The sequence below is a fragment of the Zalophus californianus genome, chromosome 13 (assembly GCF_009762305.2).
Source record: "Zalophus californianus isolate mZalCal1 chromosome 13, mZalCal1.pri.v2, whole genome shotgun sequence".
Lineage (NCBI taxonomy): Eukaryota > Metazoa > Chordata > Mammalia > Carnivora > Otariidae > Zalophus > Zalophus californianus.
The window spans coordinates 31,314,065-31,341,155 of NC_045607.1; the positions used below are offsets into that span (position 1 = coordinate 31,314,065).

Sequence of the window (27,091 nt, forward strand, 5' to 3'; positions counted from 1 at the left end):
GATCGTGACCTGAGCTGAAGGCAGACGCTTAACCATCTGAGCCACCCAGGCACCCTCAAAGAGTCTGTTTTTTGTGTTAGCGGTACTTTGAAACATAAGGTAAGAGTTAGTTTAATATTTGGGCGCCTGGGTGGCTCAGTTGGTTAAGCGACTGGCTTCGGCTCAGGTCATGATCCCGGAGTCCCAGGATCGAGTCCCACATCGGGCTCCCTGCTCAGCGGGGAGTCTGCTTCTCCCTCTGACCCTCTTCCCTCTCTTGTGCTCTCTCTCTCTCTCTCTCTATCAATCATTCTCTCTCTCAAATAAATAAATAAAATCTTTAAAAAAAGTTAAATATTTTATGCTTTTATATTCACCTCGACATTATAAAATCAAGTTTATTAAACTTTTTTTTTAGGAGTATTACCCTATTTCCAAAGCAAATATTTTTTTTTTAAAGATTTTATTTATTTATTCATGAGAGACAGACAGAGAGAGAGAGAGAGAGAGAGAGAGAGAGAGGCAGAGGGAGAAGCAGGCTCCCAAGGAGCAGGGAGCCCGATGCGGGACTCGATCCCAGGACCCTGGGATCATGACCTGAGCCGAAGGCAGACGCTTAACCATCTGAGCCACCCAGGCGCCCCCAAAGCAAATATTAACTGGAAGCCCGGTGTAAGAAACAGAGAAGCTGCAAAGGTTATATAAATTGTGTAGGAGTAAGTTACTTAATCTAGACTTTTGTGATGCTTCTGAGCATAGACAAAAAAGAGACGTTGTTCAGATTAAATACAGATATTTCTGGACACAGATCTTAGTGTCTGATAGGAGCTGAATTGTGTCCCTCCAAAAAGACATGTTGAGGGCGCCTGGGTGGCTCAGATGGTTAAGCATCTGCCTTCGGCTCAGGTCATGATCCCAGGGTCCTGGGATTGAGTCCCGCATTGGGCTCCCTGCTCCTTGGGAGCCTGCTTCTCCCTCTGCTTCTCTCTCTCTCTATCCCTCTGTCTCTCATGAATGAATAAATAAAAATCTTTAAAAAAAAAAAAAAAAAGACATGTTGAAGTCCTAGCCCCTAGCACCTCGGAAGGTGACCTTGTTTGGAAATAGGGTCTTTACAGAGGCAATCAAGTTAAAAATGAGGTCATTAGGGTGGGCCCTAATCTAATATGACTCGTGTCCTTCTAAAAAGAGGAACTCTGGACACAGACACACACAGAGGGAAGACAATGTGAAGAAACAGAGAATTCATCTACAACGCAAGGAACATCTAAGACTACCGGCAGCTAGGAGAAGCATGAAGCAGCATCTCCTTTAGAGCCCTCAGAAAGAACCAACCCTGCCAAACCATGATCTCAGATTTCTAGTCTCCAGAATTAATAAATTTCCGTGGTTTAATCCACCAAGGTTGTGATACTTTGTTACAGAAGCCCTAGGAAACTAATAATGTAGTTTTTGTGGCCAATTGGACAGAGTTTTGAAAATGAAACATGCCACAGATTCTAGAATGTGTGTTCACTGTACATGTTTTTCTCTCATGGGTCAAAGACCCTGATCAGTTATATGATTGTCATTTATCAAAGGTCTATTCTGGCTCACCCTAAGCAGGTGATCCTTGCAGCTGTTGAGTTCATCACTTAGAGTTGGAAAAAACCTCTCTTTATGTACATAATTTTCATGTCTTAAACCAGAGGTTGTAAACTATCAACCTGCTCATAAGTATTTTGTTTAGCCCACACAGTGTTTTGTTTTTGGTTTTTTAGATTTTATTTATTTATTTTTTTGTTAAGATTTTCATTTATTTATTTGACAGAGAGAGACAGAGCAAGAGAGGGAACACAAGCAGGGGGAGTGGGAGAGGGAGAAGCAGGCTTCCCGCCGAGCTGGGAGCCCGATGCGGGGCTCGATCCCAGGACCCTGGGACCATGACCTGAGCCGAAGGCAGACGCTTAACGACTGAGCCACCCAGGTGCCCCTAGATTTTATTTTTAAAAATTATTTATTTATTTAGAGAGTATGTACACTCAAGTGAGGGGAGAGGCAGAGGGAGGGAGAGAATCTCAAAGAGACTCCACACTCAGTGTGGAGTCCGATGTGGAGTTCGATCTCATGACCCTGAGATCATGACCTGAGCTGAAATCAAGAGTTGGACACTTAATCGACTGAGCCACCAAGGCACCCCTTTAGAATTTTATTTTTAAGTTATCTCCACACCCAACATGGGGCTTGGATTCACAACTTCAACATCAAGAGTTGCAGGTTCTACTGACTGAACCAGCCAGGCACCCTAGTGTTTTAAAAATAGGAAAAAAAAAAAAAGGTGCGCTTGTTCACCAATATTTAAAGATCAGATTTCTTATTTTCTGTTTTCCTTTTTTCTTGAACGTGAGATTTGCATTTCCTCATGGCAATAGTTGGCTGAAGACTGGCTACTTCCTTTGGGGAGGCCAAACTCTTCTGTCTCCTACATCATCACCCGGGCCACCTTGCCACAGGCAAGAAGCAAGGGTGGCTGGAGCAGAGGGAAAAAGGAGAAAGTCGTAGAAGGTGTGTCCAGAGGTTCAGTGATATGTCATAATATGGCAGATCTTGAGGACACGGTAAGGACTCTGTCTTTATTCCAAGTGAAATGGGGAGTTATTGAGGGGTTTTGAGAAAAAGTGTGACTTGATCTTAGATTTTAAATTAATCACACAGCTGCTCTGCTGATATTAGACTGTAGGGGGAAGACACGAGAGTGCAATGATGGAAACAGGAAACCTATTCAAAGGTTTTTCTATTCTGATCATGAGATGGCTTAGACCATGATGATAGCAAGGGAAGTGGTGTTAAGTGGTGGAAGTCAGGAAACGTTTGATGTGATCAGAATCTCCTGATGAGTTAGATGTATGACATGGAAGAAAGAAGCCTTTCTTTGGATTTTTGGCCTGGGTAACTAGAAGGATGAAGTTGCTATTTGAGATGAAGTTGTAGCAGGAATAACTTTCAGGGGGCAAATCAGGAGTTCCATTTGGGACATGTTCACCTTGAGACAGATGTAAATAGGATGTCCAAAGGAAATGTTGAATAAGCTGTTAGCTAGGAATCTGGAGTTTAGGGGACATGTCTGGCTAGCAATAAGCCTTTCCTCTTCTGATCCAGTCTCATAACTTTTAATACCATATAATACCATATAATGCTGATGACTCCCAAATGTTTGTTTATGGTGGATTCAAGGCAGATTGTGGTAGTATGGCTGTGTTGCCAGGGAAGAGAGAGGTGGGTATCTGGGTCTGCTTTATCTCTGGTCATAGAATAGGAATGTTCTTAGTCCCAGTGCTAGTGTCTCTGCTTATAAACTGAGGCTCATATGGTTGTCAGCTTTACAGTCTTATATCTGATAAGCTGTAGAGACAAATTTGAATCAAGGTATCAAATCCATACCCGGGGCTCTTTCCTCCACCCCACCTGCCAGTTCGAAGAGCCATCCTCCTTGCTTTCTCAACCCCTTTCTAGGCATTCAGTTCCTCCCTCGACTTCCCTGGGCCCACTTAATTTCAGCAGTAGGAATCTTAGTGCTAAGATACTGAAATATCTGGGAACATCCTCGACTAAGACTTTCAGGCTTTAGCTACTAGGTGTATTTTGACCCTCTGTCAAGTAATTCTTAATTGCTCCCTGCAGGTTAAAGTCCTCAGGAATTCTACGCTTCTAGCAGTCCAAAACTTTCCCCTTTCCCAATTCAGTTCAACTTCTGTTCCTTGAATGTGGCTCCTGGTCTGAGGAACTGTGGTCTAACGAGGGGAGAAAAGGCATGCTCTCAAGCAGCTGTAACCACGGCGACACCGACGCCCCCCCCCCACCTCCCCCACGCACGCCCAGGAAGTTCGGGACCGGACTTCGGGCCAAGCTTTGTCCTCGTCCTGCGCTCTCCCCCAGCAGCTTCCCGGAGCGCGAGGGGCTTCCGGCGGGCCCCCTCCTCCTGGGGGCGGGGCCTACCTCTCCCCCTCCCGCCTCCCCGGCTGCGCGCGGCTGCGGGCCGTGGTCACGTGAGCGCGGCGCGGCGGGGGAGGGGCCCTGATTTCCGGGCGGCGGAAGGAGACGCGGCCGCGTGAGGACGAGGCTATTTGAAAACACGCTGCGGGAGCGAGAGGCGGAGGCCCGTGGCGCTCACCGTCGCGCGGTCGGCTTCTGCTCGGACGCTTTTTTCCTCTGCCTCCGCGCCCCGGTCCCGGCCGGGCCCTCAGGTGAGCGGCCGCCGCCCGTCGGGTCGGGCCCTCCCGGGGCGCGGGACGACTCGCGGGGCCGTCGTCCCCCGGTTCGCGCGGCCCAGGCGGGCCAGGCCGGCTGTGGCCGGTCTGCGCGCCCCGGGGGCCGTCTCGCGGCGCCGCTGCGGAGCGGGGCCTGGGTGCAGAGCGGGGCAGTGCGGGGGCGGGGCGCCCCGCGGGCGTTTGAAGCGCCTCAAGTGACTGGGCGGGTTCGCGCGGTTTCGCGTCTGAGAGACTTTTAGGCCGGTGTGCCTTGATTGGGGCTCCGGCTCCCCGACTGTGGTCCTGACCACCGTCCGCAGGAGTAGAAGGAACGATAGTTCTTACGATGCACGGGCTCTTCACTTCTGGGATGCTGGACCAAGGCGCGCAGTGGGGATGAGCGGGCGTCTTCTATTCGGCCCTGTTGCCGTCAAGGTGTGGGGGGTTAAGCGGTCGGTACGGAGCAGAGCGGCATAGGCGGTTCTCTGATTCGCCCCTCTTTGGGGCATTTATTTTCTGAGAAGTCTGATTTCTCCGATTGGCCCCCCTCAGTAGAGTTGGGAGGAACTCGTGGGAGTAAGGGGTTGGCGAGGAAATTATCAAAGGAAAACTGCAGTATGCTTTATTATTATTTTTTAAAGAAGTTAGAAATTAGGGTGATGGGGTGGCAGACAAACTAGCTGGAATTTGATTCGGTCGAAATTCTGACACCCTAGAATCTTCCTTGTGTTGCAGTTAGGAGATTTGCAGTTGGAATGTATGAAATTCAGTTTTTAAAACTTCGGGGGCTCACCCATGTAGGAGGTCCAGTGATGTGAAAGTTCAGCCCTTGAGGTTGGAGTTTGTACCTTCTGTTCAACACCGGTACTGTTAGAGTGGCTTTGTCGAACTATTTGATTTGCTGTGCTATGAAAATCTGTATTTTATTTATTTTTATTTTATTTAGTTATTTTAAAAGATTTTATAAGTCATCTCCACACACAAGGTGGGGCTCACATTCATGACCCTGAGGTCCAGAGTTGCATGCTCTACGGACAGAGCCAGCCAGGTGCCCCCGAAAATCTTTGTTTTAAAGTGAAAATAACAAATTGGTAATAGAACTTTAAAAGTGCCTAGTATAAAAATGTTCTCTCTGTACCGCAAAATAATAGTACCAGCTTTAAAAGTCAAGGAATGGCGATCAGCCCTCTTAGTTTTCCTAATAGGGAAATTAGTTTGATTAATACAAAGTGATGGATAACATGACAGCTTGACAGACTGTGTGTTGGACATAGGTCAGGTAGTTTGTGGCCAAAGATAGCACAGAGGATTGGTGAGTTGGGGTTAATTCATTTGATTTTTTTTGTCTTGTACCGTTTATTTTCATCTCTGGTACTAGCTAGTAATAAAATTGTAGGGAAAGCTCACAAAGTGTGCTTGCTTAATCAGTGAAAACTTTTTTTTATTATAAGAGGCAATGTGAGTATTCATTTTAGGTTTTGCTCACCCATTTTTTTTTTTTTAAACTAGAATAACTAGAGGTGTGGGTGGGATGAAAACTTGGAATTGGTATAAATAAGAAACCATTTTGCCACTCAGGGTTGCAATCCTCGCCTTAATTCCAGTTCGTATAACATAAAGCTGATTTTGCAGAGCTTTTAGTCCCTCTTCAACTCCCTAATACAGGTCTGACAAATCTTTGTGAGCCACATCTTTAAGGTGGATTTAGTACCACCTTCCTCACGTGGTTTTGTGAAAATTGAATGCTAATGTACATAATGCATTTGAGACTGTGCTTGATACGTACTAGTCCTGAAACTTTAAGAAAATACACGTTTGTGCTCATATTTGACAGTGCCAGGTGCAGTTCCCAGTGTTTTATAAATATGAACTCATTTGCTCCTCATTAAGCTTACCTCATAATAACTGTATGATGTTAAGTATTATTATCTCTATTTTGTGGATAAAAACTGAAGTACAGTTTTAACTACAGGTAGAAAGTGACAGTCTGGATAAGAACTGAATCAGTCTGGCTCTAGAATCTGCTCTTAACCTATGTAGCCAAATCCTACTTAGTTCAAGGGGCTCTAATGTATTAAAACCTTGAAATCATGTGAATTGGGATATAATGTTATAGGCGATTGGCTTCTGGATTCCTGGAACTTGAGTTGCTTGGTCTTGCACAAGCCATTTTATTTCACAATAAATGTAAACCTTCATTTACTTAAAGTTTTTGGACTCTGACTTAAAGTATTGTGATTTTTTTTTTTTTAAAGTACCTGGACGTAGGATAATTATGACAGACCAGAAGTTTTATTTATTTCAGAGGTATTTACCTATTGCAGTGCGTGTATAGTGATAAGCAGAATTCATTATTTTTGCAGCATGTTGCAAAAGGTTTCAAGAAGAGTTGAGCTGGTATAGGAGGCTATTTTTTAGATAGATGTTAGCTTGTGGGAAGATAAAGCTGGAGAGGAAGTTAGGAAGGACGTGATATGTCAAGCTATGGAGTTTTTACTGTAAGGGAGTAAAGGAACAGCTGAAAACTTCTGAGCCTTGGTCAGATCTCTGTTTAGGAAGAGCTCTCTTGTGACTCCAGCAAATGGGCTAGGGAGTAGACACTAGAAACAAGGCAAGTGTACTGATGGGGGAAACTAATAAACAGTCTAGGGTGGAAATAAAGGATTTAAGAAGTGTCCTGGGAATGGGTAGGAGACACAAATCAAAGATTTTTTGTGTAAGTGGGAAAATTTGGATGTAAATTGAAAGAAGGTGATGTAGAGGGGGAAGTGCAAGATGACATGTTTATGCCCAAGTTATTCATTAAAACAGTGGCCTAGCTCGTCTTTGTTCCTTACTCCTCTGTTACACTGTATTTCCTTTTATACTGCTTTTTATCCTGCTTTTGTATACTGTTTTCTCTTTATATCTAATCTGAACCTATCCTGGTGTTCAAAATGCTGCTCTCTCTCATTTTTGCCTATACTAGGCTTATTCTCTCTTCTCCTGATCCTATACCCTGTTTTCCTTCCTCTTGAAATGCTCATTAACTCTCCTTGCTGCATATCTCTGAATCTTACATTTTTTTCAAGCGTCAACTTAGGTTCATGAAACTTTTTTGACAATTAAAGGCTGTATTAAAAAACTTAGTTTTGTTAGTAAGAGGTTCCTTAGGGACTTTCAGGGGCTAGGAGCAGATACAAGGTATATCTCTAGCAAAGGTGTGCTTGCCCCCCCCCCCCATTCCCCCCAGACCCTGGGTGAGATGTTATTTCAGAAGGTTTCCATTTAGCACAGTTGCTTGACAAAGGTTCCTCTGCTAAAAACCCTTGACAAACCTGTGGCAGGATTGTTGCCTTATTGTTGATGACTCCTCTTTACAGTATCTCTTGACTAAGGTATACCTCTTGGTAAAGGTATTTTCCATTTAATACTTTGATCCTTTGGCATAGTTCTTGTTGGCCCTGATTCTTGATTATCTTTGAAATAAATTTTAGAGTAATGTAAATGTTAGAAAACTTTATTCTTTTGAATTTATCTTTTTTTACCCATTGTTTTAAAATTCTTTTCACTATAGCACTCAAGAATGACCAAAAAAAGAAAACGCCAAGATGACTTTCAAAAAGTAAAACTAAAAGTTGGTAAAAAGAAACCCAAGTTAGAAAATGCTACTATTACAAACTTTAAAACGAAGACCATACATCTGCCTGAGCAACTCAAAGAAGATGGAACTCTTCCAACAAACAATAGAAAACTTAACATAAAGGTAAATCATAAATATTGTTTTGGTAAAATAACATTTCCTTTGAAATCATCTAGAATGATTTTTGTGAAAAGTTTTCTTAATTCTCAGGGCTTATGGATGGCTGATGGTTGGAGTTTGTTAACCAAATCTGAGTTGTCACTGTAACTTTCCCACCTCTAGAAAGACTTGTTCAACTAAACTTGCAGTGATTTCTTCATTGTATACCTATTTGATGATTTAATATATGATCTGGAAATAATTCTTGTGTTGAACTTTTTGATGTATCAAGTTTTTGATGTGATAGTTTTCCAGCTGTTTTTATAGTTCATGAAGATCTTATTTTTGAATCCATACGTATCACATAACTTACAGGTTTGTTGTAAATGTGTGAAGTTTTGAGCAATAGTTTTGCTTAAAATTTTGATAGCTTAAAAAAAAATTTTTTTTTGACAGCTTTGTTGAAATGCAACTTATGCATGATAAGATTCATCCATTTCGAGTATACCACTCCAGGGGTGCCTGAGTGGCTCAGTTGGTTAAGCATATGGCTCTTGATCTCAGCTCAGGACTCGGTCTCAGGGTTGTGAGTTCGAGCCCTGCATTGGGCTCCTTGCCCGGCTGTGGAGCCTACTTAAAATGTACCATTTTGTAGTTTTTAATATATTTACAGAGTTAAGCTATTATCACTATAATCTAATTTTAGAACATATTAATCATGGCATAAAGAAACCTATTAGAAGTCACTCCCCATTCTTTTCTGCTTGCTCTAGGCAGCCACTAATCTATCTTCTATCTGTATAGATTTGCTTTTTCTGGTCACTTAATATAAATGGAACAATATGACATGTGCACTTTTGTTGGTCTCCTTTGTATTTTTTTTTTTAAGATTTTATTTATTTATTTGATGGAGAGAGAGAGAGCGAGAGAGGGAACACAAGCAGGGGGAGTAGGGGAGGGAGAAGCAGGCTTCCTGCTGAGCAGGGAGCCCGATGCGGGGCTCGATCCCGGACCCTGGGATCATGACCTGAGCCGAAGGCAGACGCTTAACGACTGAGCCTCGCCCTGTATTATTGAATAGTATTCCAGTGCATGGTTATGTCACATTTTATCAGACATCAGTTGATGGTCATTTGGTTGTTTCCACTCTTTTTTTTTTTTTCTAATTTAAATTTTGTTAGTTAACATGTGCAGTATTGGTTTCTGGAGTAGAAATCGGTGATTCGTCACTTACATACAACACCCAGTGCTCATCACAAGTGCCCTCTTTAGTACCCATCACCCACCTAGCCCATCCCCCACTCAGTTTGTTACCACTTTTTGACTCTTATATGTAATGCTGTTAGGAACATTTGTGAACAAGTTTTTGTGAGGATAAACACTTTATAGTTTTGCTTTTAAGCTCTGAAGGTTAAATAATAATAAAAAGGTATTTGAAGTTACATTTTTTCCACAAATTATATAAATTATTCCACAAATAAAATTATCACATATTATACTCAGGATACACACACACACCCTGAAAGACCATTTAAAATAGGCAGAATGGGCCTGTTAAATTATATAAATGCACCTACCATATGTTTGATACATAGTAGGTCTTTATTTTTTTATTTTTCATTTTTTTTAAAGATTTTATTTGAGAGAGTCAGAGAGAGAGAGCACAAGCTGGGGGAGAGGGAGAGGGAGAAGCAGACTTTGCACTGAGCAGGGGGCCTGACATGGGGCTTGATCCCTGGACCCTGGGATCACAACCCAGGCCGAAGGCAGACACTTAACTGAGCCACCCAAGCACCCCTATAGTAGGTCTTTAAATAGTGATCATGATTGCTGTCACTTTAAATGATAGCCTGCCTAAGCCTTCATGTAGGTCAATTTCAAAAAGAGAAAATTCTAACTGAAAATTATGTAATGTTTTTATTAAGCTAAATCTATTTTATTTTTATTTTTTAAAAAAGATTTATTTATTTATTTATTTGAAAGAGAGAATGAGAGAGAGAGCACATGAGAGGGGGGAGGGTCAGAGGGAGAAGCAGACTCCCTGCTGAGCAGGGAGCCCAATGTGGAACTCGATCCTGGGACTCCAGGATCATGACCTGAGCTGAAGGCAGTTGCTTAACCAGCTGAGCCACCCAGGCATCCTAAATCTATTTTATTTTTTAAAAGATTTTATTTATTAGAGCGCACGTGCACAAGCAGGGGGAGTGGCAGAGGGAGAGGGTGAAGCAGGCTCTCTGCTGAGCCTGATGCGGGGCTCCATCCCAGGATTCTGAGATCATGACCTGAGCAGAAGGCAGATGCTTAAGTGACTGAGCCACCCAGGCGCCCCTAAGCTAAATCTATTTTAAAGATAAAACAATGTTTCTGTTCTTAGTAGAGGCTAGGTAACATTTAGAAAATACTTACTGAAGCAGTTTCCCCAAGAAGTGTCAGTTTAGTTTTAGGCATGTTTATTTGAAAATGTTATAATATACATATATAGCTAAATCCTCTATTTTTATTTTTAGGATTTGCTGTCACAGATGCATCACTACAATGCTGGGGTTAAACAAAGTGCTCTTCTTGGACTTAAAGACCTTTTGTCTCAGTACCCATTTATAATTGATGCACACCTTTCAAACATATTAAGTGAAGTGACTGCTGTGTTTACAGATAAAGATGCTAATGTACGATTAGCAGCAGTTCAACTTCTTCAATTCCTGGCCCCCAAAATACGAGCTGAACAAATTTCTCCATTTTTTCCTTTGGTAAGTGCCCATCTCTCTAGTGCCATGACTCACATTACTGAAGGAATTCAGGAGGACTCTTTAAAAGTTTTGGACATTCTGCTGGAACAGTACCCAGCCTTAATTACTGGCCGTAGCAGTATATTGCTTAAGAATTTTGTAGAACTTATTTCTCATCAGCAGCTGTCCAAAGGACTGGTAAATAGAGACAGATCCCAGTCCTGGATACTTTCTGTAAATCCTAATCGGAGACTCACTTCTCAGCAGTGGAGGCTGAAAGTCTTAGTGAGACTCAGTAAATTCCTTCAGGCCTTGGCAGATGGATCCAGTAGGTTGAGAGAAAGTGAAGGACTTCAGGAACAAAAAGAAAATCCCCATGCCACTAGCAACTCCATTTTTATCAACTGGAAAGAACATGCCAACGACCAGCAGCACATCCAGGTTTATGAAAATGGGGGTTCACAGCCAAATGTCAGTTCACAGTTCAGGCTACGGTAAGAAGGATTTCAGTTATGTCCACACTCAGTTTTCCTATATTGAATTTTAACTGCTGACCATTGATGGCTAATGGTGGGAAGACATGCAGTTGTCTTTTATAGTTTTCATATAGTTACTCATGATTTGATTTTATTTACTGATGGGAGGAGTCATTTGAAAGTAATTATTCATTTCTAGCAAAGCCTAAAAGAGAAGTAAAACTTGATAGTTTTTCTTGGCTTTGTCATCTTAGAATTTCATTTTCTTACTAGTCTTGATCAATGTAATTATCAATTCAGGGAACTTCATTTTTACTGGTACTTTACCCTTAATATTTTAAATTAAACAAGGAATAATATTTTTTAATCATTAATTTTTTTTTCATTCTTACCCTTCCTTACTAGGTACCTGGTTGGAGGATTAGGCAGTGTGGATGAAGGCCTCTCATCTACTGAAAACTTGAAAGGATTTATTGAGATAATAATTCCATTGCTAATTGAATGCTGGATTGAAGCTGTGCCTCCACAACTAGCTGCTTCTATTGGAAATGGTATAGAACGAGAACCTCTGCAGGTTATGCAGCAAGTTCTTAATATTATTTCCCTTCTGTGGAAACTCTCTAAACAACATGATGAAACTCATAAATTGGTGAGAACTTAATGGGTTATTTTCTTAGTAATGTCTTTTATCATAAATGGGCAAATTAGAAAACAGTATATTATTGCTAATTGGTTATGCATTTTCTAAAAACATTCCCATGGTGTGACTATAAACTTGTTTCTTGCTTTTGTCCTAAACTGCAAGTTAAAATAGTTTGAGATTCTCTGAAATTTTTTTTTTCAAGATTTTATTTACTTACTTACTTGAGAGAGCGAGAATGAGAGAGAGCACATGAGAGGGGGGAGGGTCAGAGGGAGAAGCAAACTCCCCGCAGAGCAGGGAGCCCGATGCGGGACCTGATGCGGGACCCGATCCTGGGACTCCAGGATCGTGACCTGAGCCGAAGGCAGTCGCCCAACCAACTGAGCCACCCAGGTGCCCTCTCTGAATATTTTTAATTTAAGTGAAATGCATAACTTTTTGGGGGGGAGATTGATGAATTGATTGATTGATTGATTTAGAGTGCTGAGTGGGGGGAGGGCAGGAGTGGAGGGGAGAGAAAGAGGGACTCTCAGGCAGGTTCATCACTGAGCATGGAGCCTGACGTGGGGCTCAACGCAGGGCTGAGTTCATGACCTGAGCTGAAATCAAGAGTTGGATGCTTAACCGACTGAGCCACCTAGGTGCCCTGTGAAATGCATTAACTTAATGAACTTGATTACTTTCTTTTTTCTTTCTTTCTTTTTTTTTTTTGGTGAGCTTGATTTCATTTGCTTTTTATTACATATAATTCACAGTATTGTTACAATGCATTGTTTATGGCAGGCCTTTTATGGGATTAAAAATGTTGCTTATTAAGTACTTTCTTCCAGTGTGTGCCACTTTGCCAATTTTAGCAGAAATGGACCACAGTGAAGATTTCATAACCAACCCTGAGATTTTAAATTACTATGATTTAGAGAAGTTACATACAGACTTGATTAGTGCATACTCTTTTGTTTTCTCTTGATAAGGGATATAAGATCAGAAAACATCTGTAAGAGTTATCTTTACTATATGTAGGTAAGCCATAGTTGTAGGTATGGTGTTAGTGAAATTAAGCTAAGATTTTAAGTCTGTAGCAAGTTTTTATTAGAAAAGCTGATGGTAAAAGACGTGTTTTGTGATGATTAAATTTATCTACTGTTTGGGGGGAGAATTGAATGGTGGCAGCTTTTTTGTTTTTTTTAAAGATTTTATTTATTTGAGAGATAGAATGAGAGAGAGAGAGAGAGAGCGCACATGAGAGAGGGGGGAGGGTCAGAGGGAGAAGCGTACTCCCTGCCCAGCAGGGAGCCTGACATGGGACTGGATCCTGGGACTCCAGGATCATGACCTGAGCAAGGCAGTCGCCTAACCAACTGAGCCACCCAGGCGCCCTGGTGGCAGCTTTTTAAAAGTGCTGTAGTATAGAGAATATACTATATAGTCCATGGTACAAGTAAGGAAGAACAAGCTCTGAGATTAATTGGTGTTAAATTAATATGATAGCATACTTAAAAAGGGCAGCTGCAGGAACAATACTTCAAAGCTCGAAGCATCCGGGTTTTAGAATTTCTGCAAGGACTTTTGACTAGGCAGGTGTGAATCTTCGAAGTTGCCTACATATGTACAAAACTGACAATGCAGTTTTTTGGTTTTGTTTAATTCTTTTTATTTCAAGCTAATAGGCCGTATAAAATAAGACTGGGTTAACTTAAAAGTAGTACTTGATAATCTTGAAAAGCATGGAATCATACTAAAGTATGTGTTTTAAGAGCTTGCTCTAACACTATTAACCCATTACCCATCATCTGTAGGGTTGTTAAATGAATTGCTTTTTCAAATAGCATGGCATTTTATTGACTACAATTTTGAGCCTGTCTCATGATTCATTTGCATACATTGGCAAGAAATTAATCGGGGTTGGGGGTAGGATGTATAATTTTATGAAAGCAAAGCTTACTGTCTTTTTTTTTTTTTAAATGTTTTTTTAATTTATTTATTCATGAGAGTCAGAGAGAGAGGCAGAGGCAGAGGGAGAAGCAGTCTCCCCGCCTAGCAGGGAGCCCGATGCGGGACTCGATCCCAGGACCCTGGGATCATGACCTGAGCCAAAGGCAGACGCTTAACCATCTGAGCCACCCAGGCGCCCAGCTTACTGTCTTTTTTGGCAATCTGTGATGTAGGCTAGTGACAGTAGTAATGCATACAGCTTTTTAGAAAAGTGTATGTTATTTACAGTCTTGAATGGATTTATATGAACCTGGGATAGAAAGTAAAAGTAATGATATTAACATAAATCTTAAGTACTAGTCTTTCCTTCATTTTTAGAAGGCTACGGAATAAAGATTCTGGGCATTTCGGTGTTTGGTGACCTATGGACACTGAGTAATTATTGTTATTCCTTTAGTAATAGTATTTGTAACTAGATAGAATGGTAGGACCAAATGCGAATTCATTAATTATGCTAGTTTTATATCATCCACTGTCATTCAGGTAACATTGTCAAGAGACCTAACCACTGCCTTAATTTTATGGTTTTTTAAAGTTGTATGCTTTAGAACTATTCCATGCTATTCTAATACGACGGTATTTATTAGCAGTTCATTAATGCAGGACACTAAGTTCAGAAGACTGTTTTGCATAGACCATTCAAGGCAACATAGAATACTAAATTGGGCTACTGTTTAAAATTCAAATGAACTGAAGGAAGTTTAATTCAAATAGAAATAGTATTTAAAAGCATACACTGGTAGAATTTTCTAATTTACCTTGGCAAATGGGTTATGTTGAACTGTAATAACTGGATATCCATTATTTTAGAGACAAAGTATAAATACGTATGTGAGTTGTACAAGGTGACATTAAAATGCAATAATTTATTTTTCATTACCATTCTCACTGTTCCCCTCTCTCACTGACCTTCAGTTATAGCTTAGTAGTTAATAATAGTAGTTAATATTTCGTGACCTGTAACAGCTCAAACTTTAAAGGAGGGATGAAATGCCATTCCTTGGCCTTAAATGCAAATTGTGTCCCACAAGCTGGATTGTAGCTCTTCTCTCAGAAAATGTATAGGTCTTCTGTTGATAAATTGGCACCTAAATTAGGCACAGTCTTAGGATAACTGTTTGCTTTTAGGTTTTGCTAAATGTGTTTATTTGCTGCACAGTTGAAAAATCTCGTTTCTACCTAAATAGTGTTTTTTTAAAGCCTTTTTAGAAATCTGAATTCTCTGGGGGTGCCTGGGTGGCTCAGTCGTTAGGTGTCTGCCTTCGGCTCAGGTCAGATCCCAGGGTTCTGGGATCGAGACCCACATTGGGCTCCCTGCTCAGCGGGGAGCCTGCTTCTCCCTCTCCCGTGCTCCCCCTGCTTGTGTTCCTGCTCTCGCTATCTCTCTGTCAAATAAAAAATAAAATCTTTAGGGGGGAAAAAAAAGTCTGAACTCTCTGATCTTTGTTTTAAAAAGAAATCTCAAGGTACATTAAATCGTATTTGCAGTGGTTGAATACTCGTCCTTACTGAGGTTGCTTATTTCTGGTACACTGTGTGTATCCTTAATCTATAGTTTTAAAAATGAAATACAATTTAACATTAACTTTTTAATTTACTTGGGTTTTGGGGTCTTTGGGGTCTTGTATTAATAGCCTCAGGGTCAGTATTATAATTATTACAGAAATTGTGTTATATCTTAGTTTTATATTGTAATGCAACCTTTATGTGTCTCATTGCTGATGTCTTTTCCCCATGAGGATTAGAATTTGTGAAGAACGGTCAGATGCAATCATGCATCGAGGATTTGTTGAGCATCAATAAATGTGGCTATTTAAGTTAATTAAAATTCAATTCCTCAGTCATACTAGCCACATTTGAAGTGCTCATGTAGGTACATGTGGCTAGTGGCTGCTGTATTAGACAACACAGATGAAGAAAATTCCATCATTGCAGGGTTGCTTGCCCTCATAGTACTTACCTTCTGGTGGGGTTGATGGATGTAAACAAATATATAATGTCAGTGCTAAGAAGAAAGATGAAAGTAAAGCAGGGTAAAGAGAGGACAAGTGCTTGAACAGACTGAGGGGGAGCTATTTTATTTTATTTATTTATTTATTTTTTTAAAGATTTATTTATTTATTTGAGAGAGCGAGAATGAGAGAGAGAGAGAGTACATGAGAGGGGGGAGGGTCAGAGGGAGAAGCAGGCTCCCTGCTGAGCAGGGAGCCCGATGTGGGACTCGATCCCAGGACTCCGGGATCATGACCTGAGCCGAAGGCAGTCGCTTAACCAACTGAGCCACCCAGGCGCCCAGGGGGAGCTATTTTAAATAGGTGGCCAGGAAATGTTTTCATGACTTTTGAATGGCACTGGTGAAGTTAAAGGAGCAAGTCTTGTAAAGATCTGTGGGAAGAACCTTTCAGGCTTTCCAGTCTTCCAGTAGGGACTATCAGGTGTAAAGCCCCTGAAAGTGAGAGCAGATTGACATATTTGAGGAATGGCAGGAAAGCCTGTGCAAGTGAGGTACTAGGAGAATGGTAGAAGATGAGTGAGAAAAAGTGACAGTGGCCAGATCATGTAGGACCCTATGGCCATGGTAACAAGTTTGGATTTTAACCTGAGTGTGATGAAAAGACAATGGAGGGTTTTCAGCAGGGAAGTGGCATGATCTGAATTATGTGTATTTAACTTTAATATGTTGAATTTGCAAATAGAACACTAGTGAACTTCCCTGTGGTCAGCACCTAGCTCTAGCCGAACTGTATGGCCCAACCTCACACCATCCATCCTATGGATGACCAGTCCTGCCCTACAATATATACACTTATTTTGTTTCTCCCTTCATGTATTATTTTGAAGCAAGATTTATGTTTTTAAAAGATCACCCTGGCTGCTATGCAGAGAATTGACTTTTGAGGGCAGCAGGAAAAGTAGGGAGACCAGTTGGGAGGCTATTGCAATAATCTACGTAAAATGGTTGATTGGAGTAGAATGGTAACTAGTGATTGAAGCTATGAGAAGCACCTGGATTCTGATAAAGCCAGTGGGACTGCTGATGTCCATAGTGAAGGAAAGAGAAGCAAGGATAATCCTGTGTTACGGTCCAAATGACAGTGTGACTGCTGGTGGTGAGAGTTGAGTTTATTCATGTTAAATTTTTTTTAAGACCTGTTTGTTTACTTTAGAGAGGGCATGGGGGGCAGGGGTGAGGAGGGGACAGAGAGAGAAACCTAAGCAGACTCCCTACTGAGTGCGGAACCTAACACGGGGTTCAGTCCCATGACCCATGAGATCATAACTTGAGCCAAAACCAAGAGTTGGGAGCTTAATGGACTGTACCACCCAGGCACCTCTTTTCATGTTAAATTTAAGATGCTTGTTAGAAGTCCAAAAGAACATGTTGAGTATACAATTATAGATTAGCATAAAGAGAAGAATCCAGAAAAGGATACTAAGGAGCTGTTGGGTGACCAGCTATTTTAAATACCTCAAGTCCCACATCCCAAGAAACCCTTCAATCCCTGGCAAAATGGAATGGTTGGTTCTCTGAATAGGAGGAAATAAGAGTGTTGTGATCTGGAATTAATGTTTTAAGTAGGAGAGAAAGACAGATTCATGAATACTGCAAGAATTTTAGAGAAGTGCATTGCTTCGTGACAATGTTAAATATGTTTAATTGGAAATAATAGAATTCCTGGGATATAGTTATTGTATAAATAGAACATTAGGTAGAAGACTTTCTGATATATTTTATATATATATTTTTTATATATATTGCATTAGTGGTTCAGATTAAGAATTTTCTTACATCTTATTTTCTCCCTTTTTATTCTCTTAAACAGTAGATAAAATGCAAGTAAAGATAATTACTAAGCACCAAAAAGATCTATGGGTGAGAATTGGTTGCCCTAATATTTTATTCTGATCTTAAAATTTATTTACATCTTCTATCATGAACAAAAGTTGTATTATAACAGTAAATTTATAGTTGAATATTAACAAGTAGTCAATTTCTGCTTAAATTTGATTATTTTAAATAATTGTTTCTTACAGATTTTCTAATACTCGCTTATTTTAATAGGAGTCGTGGCTTCGAAAGAATTATCTTATTGATTTCAAACACCATTTTATGAGTCATTTTCCATATGCCTTAAAAGAAATAACCAAGCATAAAAGGAAAGAGACAAATAAAAGGTATTGTGATTCCTTCCACTGTATAGACTTGAAACATTTTTTAATCTGAAATTACTAAAAAATGATTAGCCTTAAACTGGAACTTTCTACAGTGTGAGGGGTTCATATCTAAATTTTGTGAAATAAAACTAAAAGTAGCAGTAGTGTGGCTGATCTTGAACAAATCACCTTAAGCCTTAACATTTTCATTTAATTTTTAAAAATATATAGTGAATATTTTATGCAAAGTGAGTATCAGGTATCAAATTATGTAAATAAATTTAATAAAATTTGTTGACCTGAATAGTTTATTTGGGAGGGGTACTATGTAATCTCTAAGAGTATCTTAAAGGTCATCTGGTTGTATCATTTATGTATGAGGAAACTGGTAATGAAACTAATATCAGTATCAGGAAGAGGAATAATTGGAGAAAAAACAAAGGTTTATGGATTAGAAGATGGAGTTTAAAACTGTAAGCCTGGAAACTTTAAAATGTTTACCTCAAATGAGAGCAAATAAATGTAAAAACAAGTTATCTAATAAAATTTTCTTCTTGAGGTGGGCTTGTGTTTCTATAAAGTGGTTTCTTAAAACCACTTTATCCATTCATCGATGGACCGCTTCCATAGTTTGGCTATTGTAAATAATTGTTAACATGGGGTGTGTGTATCCTTTTGAATTAGTTCTTTTGTATTTTTGGTGTAAATATCCAGTAGTGTGATTTCAGGATCGTGGGGTAGTTCTAGTTTTAAGTTTTTCAGGAACCTCCATACTGTCTTCTGTAGTGACTGCACCAGCTTGCATTCCCACCAACAGTGCATGGGTGCTCCTTTTTTCCTACATCCTCATGAGCACCTGTTTCTTGTGTTTTTGATTTTAGCCATTCTGACAGGTGTGAGGTGATACTCATTGTAGTTTTGGCTTGCATTTCCCTGACAATGAGTGATGTTGAGCATCTTTTCGTGTGCTTGTTGGCCATCTGGATGTGTTTGGAGAAATTTCTGTTCATGTTTTCTGCTATTTTTAATTGGATTATTTGTTTTTTAGGTATTGATTGTATCAGTTCTTTATATATTGTGGATACTAACCCTTTATTGGATATGTCATTTGCATATATCTTCTCCCATTCTGTAGGTTGCTTTTTAGTTTTGTTGGTTGTTGCCTTTTCTGTGCAGAAGCTTTTTTTTTTTTGACAAATATAATAATAATTATCCACCATTTTAGTATCGTATAGGATAGTTTCACTGTCCTAAAAATCCTGTTATCTGCCGATTCATCCTTCCCTTCCCCATGTTTTTTTCATCATTTGAGGACTCTTTTTAAGTGCTAAATAATGTTCCATTGTTTGGATGTGTCACAGTTTATGTATCCATTCTTGCACTTACTGAAGGACCTCTTGGTTGCTTCCAAGTTTTCTTCCTTTTTGAGGCCAAGTAATAGTCCGTTGTATGTATATACCATATTTTGTTTATGTGTTGATCTATCAGTGGATGATGTTTGGGTGGTTTCTACCTTTTGGTAACTGTGAATAATGAATACTGATCTTCACATGTCCATTTGAGTCCCTGCTTTCAATTCTTTCATTTATATCAAAGGCTATAATTTTGTCATTGGAAATAATTGACATTTAAAAAAAATGTAGTCCTCTCTCAGAAAACTTTTTTTTCTTAAGATTATTTATTTATTTGACAGAGAGACAGTAAGAGAGGGAACATAAGCAGGGGGAATGGGAGAGGGAGAAGCAGGCTCCCCACTGAACAGGGAGCCCGACGCGGGGCTCAGTCTCAGGACCCTGAGATCGTAACTTGAGCTGAAGGCACACGCTTTACTGACTGAGCCACCCAGGTGCCCCCTTTCTTTTTCTTTTAAAGATTTTATTTATTTTAAAGAGAGTGCGAGCAGGGGGAGGGGCATAGGGAGATTGGAGAGAGGGAGGAGAATCTTAAGCAGACTAAACACTTGAGTGCAGAGCCCAATGTGGAGCTTGATCTCATGACCCAAGCTGAAATCAAGAGTCAGATGCTTAATGGACTGAGCCACCCACGCGCCCCTAAGAAAACTTCTTTTTGTGCTCAAAATTTATTAATCTATGTGGTGATTATTCCAACAAGGTAATTCTAATATGTACTGGGAACAAATACTGTAATCGAAATAATATGAGTTCACTGCTTGGTGGGTTACATACAGAGATTACACCAGGTGGAGTTGTCACACAACAGAACCTATTTGCTGCAAATAAGGAGATCATGGGGAATAACTTCCAAAGCCTTGACTCCCTGAGTATGGGTGAGTGCGTTCTTTTTATTTAGGGTTTAGGATGAATATTCAGAAAGGGGAGCTTTGTCATCACATGTAAAGGCAGGCATAAGTTTGTGCAGACATTATTAGGAAGCATGCCTGTACATGCATGCTATGTTCTGAACCTTGTGTCCCTCCTGGGGTGGAGACTTTTAACATTATAATGAAGCAGAGGTAACTGTCAGGGGAAGGGGCTTTGGGCAAGCTCTTAGGGTATAAACTGGATGGGGTCTTGAGCTCCTTATCTTAGGTAAGGAATGCAGGGCCTTGCTTACTTTTGAAAACAGCACTGGGAGTTTCACCACTGATTTATTGTTTGTTACGGTTAGCCTATTTACTGGCCTGTTAGATTTTGCATTCCTCTAGTTCCCTTAAAATCCTTAACTACTGAGGTTTTTATATTTCTTTGTAATTTTGACACCTCCTGGGATGTGCTGTAAGAGGTGTGCTTCAGCTAGTAGAGCCAGTGGGGTGTTGATCAGGGAAAATAGGAAAATAGCTGGGGACCTAAAATGACTTCTCTTGTGTCATGAAAGCTGTGTCTTGTCTTCTGTTGGGGGCCCTGAATCTTTCTGTTTAAAATACAGTTAAGTCTTGCCTTTGGCCTACAAATCAGTTTGTGAGAGCAGAAGTTCACTGCTGACAACAGTAGTCTGCTAGTTGGGAAGATTTACTGTTATGCTGGGAAAATTAGTTTATTTTTAGAGAGTTAATGGAGAGCTTTGATTTGGCAAGTTGAGGTTCATTAAGTGCTGGTTGCGTTGTTGGGAATTTATTGCAAAATGTATTAGGAAAGATTGGTTTTCTGCTTATGGTATTGACAGAGGTTTCTTTTAGAAATTCTGTTTGTCTTTAAAAAGTGAGCTATGTTAAAGAAACATAGTAAATATTCAGACAGTATGTGAATGATTAAATTTTAGAAAAAAATTACTAGCAAATAGATTTCTCTGTGGGAAAATAAGGACAGAATAGGGCCCAGAGAAAGAGTGTGGCAGGAATTGCGTACATAAGGCCGACTTCAAAAGGAAATTGACTTGCAGTTTCATCTGTAGAAGAAATTTGAGTTTCCTAAAGTTTCTTTGTTAAGGGCAAAAGAAAAGATCATCTGGAACAGTGTAAAGTTTATTTGGTAAAAAGGAAGTTTGTTGGATGTGTTGTATATAGAAAATTTTCCTAACTGGTTTAAATAAGGATGCCACTGAAAATCCAGAATCTGAAATTTTTTTCTTTTTTTTTCTTTTTCAAAATCTGAAATTCTTAGGGACGGGTATTACTTTGGGAGAACCTTAAGATAAAGAAACAGAACAAATTAGGTTGGGTATTGGGGAGGGAAGCTTACTGGGATATCCTATAAACAGTAGACCATTGTTGCTATTGTGAGACAGTTATAGTTAGCTGGCTTACTCTTAAGTCATTTATCTAAGAAGCAGTTTTCAAAGGGTGGTCTGTGACCTCTGGGTCTATAAAGTTAGAACTATTTTTACAATTATATTAAGACATTATTTGCCTTTTTGATTTTTCTGACATTTACACCGATGGTACAAAAGCAGTGGTGGGTAAAACTGCCAGTATCTTAGCATCAACTAAGGCAGTGGCACCAAACTGTACTAGTAAAACATTGTATTCTTCATCACTGTGCACTCACAGTTTAAAAGAACAAGCCAGAGCCACTTTCACATAAAAAGGTCCTTAATGAAGCAGTAAAAATTACTAATTTTATTAAGTCATAACCCTTGAGAACACTTTTTTTTTCCTTTCCATATTCAGTGTGATGAAATGGAACTGGGGTAAAATATTTTGGCTGCATATACAGGATGATGTTTGTCTCAAGAAATACATTTTTGTGATTATTCTACTTGTGAGTACTTTTCTGTGACAGGCACAATTTTAACTTGAAAGAATGACAGACAAACTATGGTTATTCAGACTTGGGTATTTGGCAATTATTTTCTCAAAATGAACAAAGAGCCTATCAATTCCAAGAAAACAACTGACAGTATTTGTGCCAGTGATAACATTTGAGCTTTCCATCAAAAATTAGCATTTTGGAGAACTTGTATCCACCACCTGAGTTTTTTTCTTGTATTTTCTATTTTTTTTGCTCATTTTTTCATATATCTGTTTCCATCCATCTGGGATCATTTAGAATCTGCTGGAGGTTGTGTTTTGTTTTGTATAAAAATAATATTTTTTCTTCATTTCTAAAGAGTGTTTTAGCAGAGTGTAATACTCTAGGTTTGGCAGTTTTCTTCTTTGAGCACACTGACTTTACTGTCTGCTGATTTTCATTGCTCTATTAAGAAGTCAGCTATGAGTCTAACTGTTGTTACTTTACAAAATTCCTGTTTCCACTCCCCATGATTTTTCTTTTTATTTTCTGCAGTTTCACAATGATATATCCAGGTGGGTGTTTTTTGTTTTTTGTTTTTTGTTTTTTTAATTTTTTTATTCTCCTGGGATTCAGTGAACTTCTTAAATACGAGATCTTAAATCTCGAATGAAATGTCTTTAAACAGATCTGATAAATTCTGTTTAGCTTTAAAAACATTACTGCAGTCCCATTTTTTTCCTTTCTGGTAAAGACTGATTAAACATATGTTAGACCTACTTACTGAGTCTTCTATTTTTTTTTTTTAACCTCATACTTGCGAGCTTTTAATTATTAAGCTTTGTTCAACTGAGCTCAGATACAAATCCTCTGAGTTTTTGTTTTTCATTTGTATAATTTCTGTCCATTTGCTCCCAGCACCGTTTGTTGAAAAGACTATCCTTTCTCCGTTGAATTGGTTTTGCTCTTTTCTTAGAGATAGTTGATTAGATTTTTGTGGGTCTTTTTGGAGCTCTTTGTTCCATTAACCTAAATTTTTTATTTTTTTTTTATTTTATTTATTTGAGAGAGAGAGACAGATAGTGAGAGAGCACAAGTGGGGAGGAGAGGAACAAGCAGGCTCCCCACAGAGCAGGGAGCCCGATGCGGGACTCGATCCCAGGACCCCGGGATCATGACCTGAGCCGAAGGCAGACGCTTAACTGACTGAGCCACCCAGGCGCCCTGTTCCATTAACCTATATGTGTCTGTTCTTTTACCAATTCCATGATGTCTTGATTACTGTAGTTGTATAGTAACTCTTGAAATTGGGATGAATCCTCCAGCTTTGTTCTGCCTTAGTCTTGGGTTGGGCATTTTAGGTCTTTTGCCTTTCCATATAAACTTCAGAACCAATTTATTGACGACTACAAATAGAATGCTGGGATTTTGATTTGAATTGTGTTGAATCTGTAGAGCTAGTTGTGAGGAATTATTTAAACCACTGGTATAGAGCAAAATTGTAATTAAGTTTTATCTAAGAGCTGTTTATATTTCCAGTTCACCTTTACCCAGGATAATATATGAAATATATGAAAGTCCCCATGTTTGGCAGGCCCTGGGTTCTGATTTTTCCCTGTGAGGCCACTAAAAGGTTACATCCGTTTTGCAGCTTTTTCTTTGGAATTGGCATTTACCCTAAGGACAAAGCCTTGAGTGCTAGTATCTTGCTTTTTTTTCATAGATTTTGGAACCCAGTAAAATGTTCATTATCTTCTTAGCTCTGAGGTTTTTAAAAATGACTTCATCTAGTTTTAATGTTGTTTTCAGGAAGGGGATTAGTTCTAATTACCTGCATTATTGTTACTGAAAATTGGAGTATCCCCGTTAACCTGCTTCCCTCATAGAATTGATGGTTGGCATATTTAGTCCTTAAAAATTTGTATAAAGTATTGGATGAGCAGATTGAATTCTCCCAAGTTTGAAGTGTCCATTGAGAACTTCTACACAGTAATAGATTATGCTGCTTGAGATAAACCTAGGGTAGATCTTGGTATAAGCTCTACTTCTGAAGAAATGTGGCAGTTAAGTTTTTGTGTGGTCTAGTTAATGTTAAAATGTGCTTTGGTTTTGGACACTGGGCTGTTTGGCAAAAAACCTTGTAGTAATTTGGGTTTGTGGTGTGTAGACTGCTAGTTATCTGTCCCATTCTCATTCATTCCTTTCTTAAATTCCAGTGTTTAGGAATAGGACTATACAAAATAACTGGATTTCCTGCTTCTTTTGCAGCTAGGAGTGGTCATGTGAGTAATTTTCATTAAATAGCTTGGACTTCTCCTTCTGGTGTCAGACTTGTACTTTGAGTTGTCTGTTGGCTATCTCTGCCTGGAATTATACCAGAGACACTATAAGCTCCACATATCAAAAGTAATATTTTCTGGATCTCTGCTCCTTCATTAATCCAGTCACCAATGCTAGAACTTTTGATTCCTCCAATTCCCACCATCCCCAAACTCATATACATGTATACACTTAAACTTCAAATCCAGCTAATTTTTTTGAAAAGATTTTGTTTATTTGAGAGAGAGAGCAAGCACATGAGAGGGGGAGGGTCAGAGGGAGAAGCTGACTGACTCCCCGCTGAGCAGGGAGCCTGATGTGTGGGACTCAATCCTGGGATTCCAGGATCATGATCTGAGTCGAAGGCAGTCGCTTAACCAACTGAGCCATCCAGGCGCCCCAAATCCAGCTAATTTTTATTCTTCCTAAATTGTCCTGCCTTCTCCCAGTCCATACCCAACATTGACCTTGGTTCTTGGGATCATGTCTTGCCTGGATTGCTACAGTAGCCAAATAACTGCTTCTTTGTTTTTGTTTGTTTGTTTTTTAAGATTTTATTTATTCATTTGAGAGAGAGAGCACTAGTGAGGGGAGAGGCAGAGGGAGAGGGAGAAGCAGACTCTCCCCGCTGAGCAGGGAACCCAACGTGGGGCTCAGTCCCAGGACCTGGAGATCATGACCTGCACAGAAGGCAGACACTTAACCATCTGAGCCACCCAAGTGCCCCTGCTTCTTTGTTTATAGTCTTGTAACTCTCATTTTTCATTTTCTGTCTCCACAAATCACCCATCTGAAATAAGTTTTCAACCATGTTACTCATGTGGTTGTAGAATTAATTTTAGTGCCCTTAGCTTCCCTGACTCTTTGTAATCTGGTTCCATTTTACCTTTCCAGGCTCATAGGTCATTCCTAACCCTACATTTGATGCTCTGATAGCACCAGATTTCTTTTATTTCCCTTCCCATGCATTCTTGGTTCTTCACTACTGTGTCCTTGCTCATGCTTGATCTAGGATTAACCTTTTCCTTTAAAATTGGTCAGATTTTTTATTTTAATTAACTTTACATTTTTTGAAACCTGAAATAAATAGGCTTTGCTGTTGAATATGCCATAGTCTGAAATAGGTATTTATATTCTATATTGCAATTTGTTTTTATTGAAAGTATTTATTTGAGATTTTTTTTTTTGAGATTTCTTTTTTGAAATTTCTTTGAAGCTTTGAAAGAAATGTGTTTTATTTGGCTAGAAAAAAATGATTTTAATATGTGTATCGTGTAAGTTGTTTCAGAACAGTGCCTATCTGGACCAGTCTCCTTATGTCACACATATGGAAATTGTGGCCAGGAGAAATTAGTGATTATGTGGTGAGTTAGAAGCAGAGTCAAGATCTACTGTGACCTACATCCAAGTATAAGTATTTGCTTTAAAAAAAAATCTTTAAGCATGTTGAGGTTCTCAAGTCTTATCTCCAAATTACGTTTAGGATTACCAAGCATTGTTACAAGGGCCTTTACTTTTTGTGTGAAGAGGAACTTGGGTAATGAACTGAGCAGTATACAAATTCATGTCTTAACAGTCTTAAGGAATGGTTTATTTATAAAACGATGGCCTAAACCTTGCCTCTATACCTGTCGTCTTGGCAGTTTATTTTAGAAGGAAATATTTTGACCCATTGTTAGATTATTTTAAGTATTCTAAGTGAAGTAGGCATGGTAGATATAACACTTTATAGATGTGTGTGTCTTTTGTTTATTTTTAGCATCAAGCATTGCACGATTCTCTCCAATAATGTAGATCATCTATTACTGAATTTAACACTGTCTGATATCATGGTCTCCCTGGCAAATGCCTCAACTTTGCAGAAGGATTCCAATTGGATAGAAATGATAAGGAAATTTGTGACAGAGACCCTTGAAGATGGCTTTAGGCTAAATAGTAAGCAGCTGAACAGATTGCTTGGGGTATCATGGAGATTAATGCAGATACAACCCAACAGAGGTAGGTGTTACTGCTTTGTCTTCTTAAGGGAGGAACTCTTATGCGTGCTCTTAGGGTCTAGCTTTGAATTAATGACTTTCAGACGTTCCGTGAGTTAGGTTAATTACATTCAAGCCATAAAAGGTAGCTTGTATAATTATAAAGGACTATCTACTTGAACACTGAAGTTTTTTATGGCCCAGAGAATCTCTTTCTCAGTGAGTAGGTCCACTCTGAAGCAATATGGTAACATTTCTAGTAGATTACAGACTTGAGTAAAATAAGATAGGTATTATTAAGAGGAAATGCCATTGAGCCCAAGAAATACCCTTTCCTGATCTAGTTTGATTATAAATTGAGCACTTTTCCCTTTTATCCATGTAGAATGAATCCTCTACCTTTGTTCTAGCCTGAAGTTATGTCACATTAAGTTCTTTTTTAGTGTGACTTACTAATTCTTTTCATTCAGAAACAAAGCTTTCCTGTTTGGTTCCCATCTTATTCATCTTTCTAATAGCCTGGTTGTCATCACTACATAGGTTTGTTGTCCCTTAGGAAAATTTATACTGTAATCTCTGGTTGGTTTGACTTTTATAGTAGGTCATTGCTACAGGACTTCAGTGGTAGTTACCAGTTTGTGACTAAGATCTGTTTTGTCATAGGAACAAAGTAAAGTGCTTCTGTGCTTTTAGAGGAATTAGAGCTGGTGAAGAAATATTTTTGCTTCATATGAAATTGTTTTTGTTTTTA

The 27,091-nt window shown here is 39.4% G+C and overlaps 1 protein-coding gene across 4 annotated transcripts in view; it reads left to right on the forward strand.

Annotated features, from left to right (window-relative positions):
* The first annotated feature begins 4,012 nt into the window (after nucleotides 1-4,012).
* Nucleotides 4,013-27,091, forward strand: part of TEX10 (testis expressed 10) — a 56,154-nt gene continuing 33,075 nt past the window's right edge. The window contains exons 1-7 of one of the 4 annotated variants that reach the window (XM_027615158.1): nucleotides 4,394-4,640; nucleotides 7,762-7,950; nucleotides 10,434-10,673; nucleotides 10,962-11,146; nucleotides 11,534-11,777; nucleotides 17,827-17,939; nucleotides 26,124-26,362. In XM_027615158.1, coding sequence (XP_027470959.1) covers nucleotides 4,602-4,640; nucleotides 7,762-7,950; nucleotides 10,434-10,673; nucleotides 10,962-11,146; nucleotides 11,534-11,777; nucleotides 17,827-17,939; nucleotides 26,124-26,362 — 1,249 coding nt within the window. In that variant the 5' untranslated portion in view covers nucleotides 4,394-4,601. Of the gene's footprint in view, nucleotides 4,203-4,383; nucleotides 4,641-7,761; nucleotides 7,951-10,433; nucleotides 11,147-11,533; nucleotides 11,778-17,826; nucleotides 17,940-26,123; nucleotides 26,363-27,091 lie in introns of those variants that run through there. The other 3 variants (XM_027615157.2, XR_003523643.2, XM_027615156.1) reach the window with 3 other exon arrangements.